Raw genomic sequence first — 2,363 nt, 5'->3', positions numbered from 1 at the left:
CATGGTTTATTCAGAAGAGGGAGAGCCCATCAGCCCACACAATGATAGATGCCATTGACCAAGAGGACAGGACCTGGAGTAGGAAATGGCAACCTGCTCCAGTATTCTTGCCTGGAAAATCCCATGGACAGAGAGCTTGCTGGGCCACAGTCCACAGGGTCACAAGGAGTCTGACATGACTGAGTGACTGAGCAGGCACATGACGGGGAAAGATGCAGCACTAGGACGGTAGGACTCTAGTGCTTACAGGAACCTGGCCTCACAGCCAGTGTAGCTCTGAAGGGACTGAGGGACGGGTGATTTGATCTTCTGACAAGTTAAGGTTTCCCATCAGCTCCTATTTGTCCCTCAGACCAGGGATCACAGAGGCCACAAGACAGCTTTCCATCCAGCACTTGACACTTGGCTCCCTCCTGTCACTGGCGTTTCCCAAGGGGCTGAGACCAGCTCAGAAGAGACATGGAGGCTCCTGGGCAAAGACTGTGGTCTCTTCCCATCCTCCCTTTATAGACAGGGTCAGTGACCCAGGACACCTCTGCCAGACTAGAACCTGCCCTTCCCTTCTGTGTAATATTATAGTCAATATCATCTATCCTAAAAAGCTATATGGAAGCCAAGAGGAGACTCACTTGACTTTTAGATCCAGGGTTAAATGTTGTGACCTGTGGCTCTATTGGGATATGTATATTCTAGTATATTCTTTTAAGAACCAATGCATGGTGTCTGAACTTACGGACGGATACTAGAATAACACTTGTACATCCTATGCAGTAGAAATGTTCAACCTTTATGCCCAAAGGAATGAGGTGACCATCACTCATCACCCACCTGCCTTCCCAAGTTCATTCCACTTAATTTGAGAAAGAGGAACAGCACTTGTTACAATTGTGGCATCTCTTTGTCCACGTATTTTACTTACTGCTATAGCCCAACATCTAAACAACACCCAGCACAAGGTAGGCACTCAACAAATCTTCAGTGAGTGAATGAATCTGAAATCCTATGGGCATCATTCAGTCACATGAAGTCATAACCTAGTAAATGTGCTTCCACTTAACAGCCAAGAACACTGTAGATTCAAAAGGAGTATGGGGTAACTTGAATACCAGTCTATTGTCTCCACAGAGCCCTCCTGGGGAAAAGAGAGAAGAGCCTAGATGATTAGAATGGATCGCATCTCCTGTAAGTTACACCAGAACCACAGAACTGAGGGGGCTGGAATGCAGACCTGAAGTCCACTCTCTCATTGTACCGATGGTGAAACTGAGTTCCAGAGGCAGGGCTGACCCGCCCCAGGTCACACATCCAGGTTGCTTGGCTCCCAGGCCCACTGGTGCTTAATCCAACACCTTCTTGGTGCAGATGGGAAAAGAGGGAGAACAAGACGGATGGAGAGTGAGACAAATGGGGCAAACCAGACAGTCATGACAGAGTTTGTCCTGCTGGGGCTACACGACCACCACAACCTAGAGATGGTCCTGTTTGTGCTCTGCCTGGGCATCTACTCCGTGAACGTGCTGGGGAACGCCCTCCTCATCGGGCTGAACATGCTGGACCCCCGCCTGCACACCCCCATGTACTTCTTCCTCAGCAACCTCGCCCTCGTGGACATCTCTGGCACATCCTCCTTCGTGCCTCTCATGCTGGTCAACTTCCTGGAAACCCAAAGCACCATCTCCTTCCCTGGCTGTGCCCTGCAGATGTACCTGACCCAGGCACTGGGCTCCACAGAGTGTGTGCTCTTGGCCATGATGGCGTGTGACCGGTACGTGGCCATCTGCCAGCCGCTTCGCTACTCAGAGCTCATGAACCGGCAGACGTGCACGTGGATGGTGGCACTGAGCTGGGGGGCAGGCTTGGCCAACTCCCTTCTCAATTCCAAACTCACCTGGAGCCTCCCCTTCTGTGGCCACAATGTCATCAACCACTTCTTCTGTGAGATCTTGGCAGTGCTGAAACTAGCCTGTGGGGACATCTCTCTCAATGCACTGATATTAATGGTGGCTTCAGCTGTGGTGACACTGCCCCCACTGCTGCTCATCTTCCTGTCCTACGTGTTCATCCTCACTGCCATCCTGAGGGTGCCCTCTGCTGCCGGCCGGCACAAAGCCTTCTCTACTTGCTCTGCCCACCTCACAGTGGTGGTGATTTTCTATGGGACTATCTTCTTCATGTACTTCAAGCCCAAAGCCAAAGAACCCAACTTGGATAAGTTTATTGCATTGTTCTATGGGGTCATGACCCCCTCACTGAACCCCATCATCTATAGCCTAAGGAACGCAGAAGTGAAAGCTGCCACCATAGCTCTGCTGAGGGGAGATCTCCTCTCCAGGAAAATATCCCGCTTTCCTGTTGTTCTCTAA

General features: G+C 50.8%; 1 protein-coding gene across 1 annotated transcript; it reads left to right on the top strand.

Annotated features, from left to right (window-relative positions):
- Positions 1–1,370: 1,370 nt before the first annotated feature.
- LOC133253476 (olfactory receptor 2S2-like) lies at positions 1,371–2,363 on the top strand. Its single transcript, XM_061427077.1, has one exon. It carries the CDS (start codon positions 1,389–1,391, stop codon positions 2,361–2,363), a length of 975 nt encoding a protein of 324 aa, XP_061283061.1. The 5' UTR covers positions 1,371–1,388.

The sequence above is a fragment of the Bos javanicus genome, chromosome 8 (genome assembly GCF_032452875.1).
Source record: "Bos javanicus breed banteng chromosome 8, ARS-OSU_banteng_1.0, whole genome shotgun sequence".
Taxonomy (NCBI): Eukaryota; Metazoa; Chordata; class Mammalia; order Artiodactyla; family Bovidae; genus Bos; species Bos javanicus.
The sequence above is the reverse complement of the archived record's forward strand: the minus strand, read 5'-3'. Positions and strand labels throughout refer to the sequence as shown.

What these genes read in the sequence shown, in the direction of transcription:
- LOC133253476 (XM_061427077.1), top strand. Translation starts at nt 1,389, where the DNA reads ATGGAGAGTGAGACAAATGGGGCAAACCAGACAGTCATGACAGAGTTT.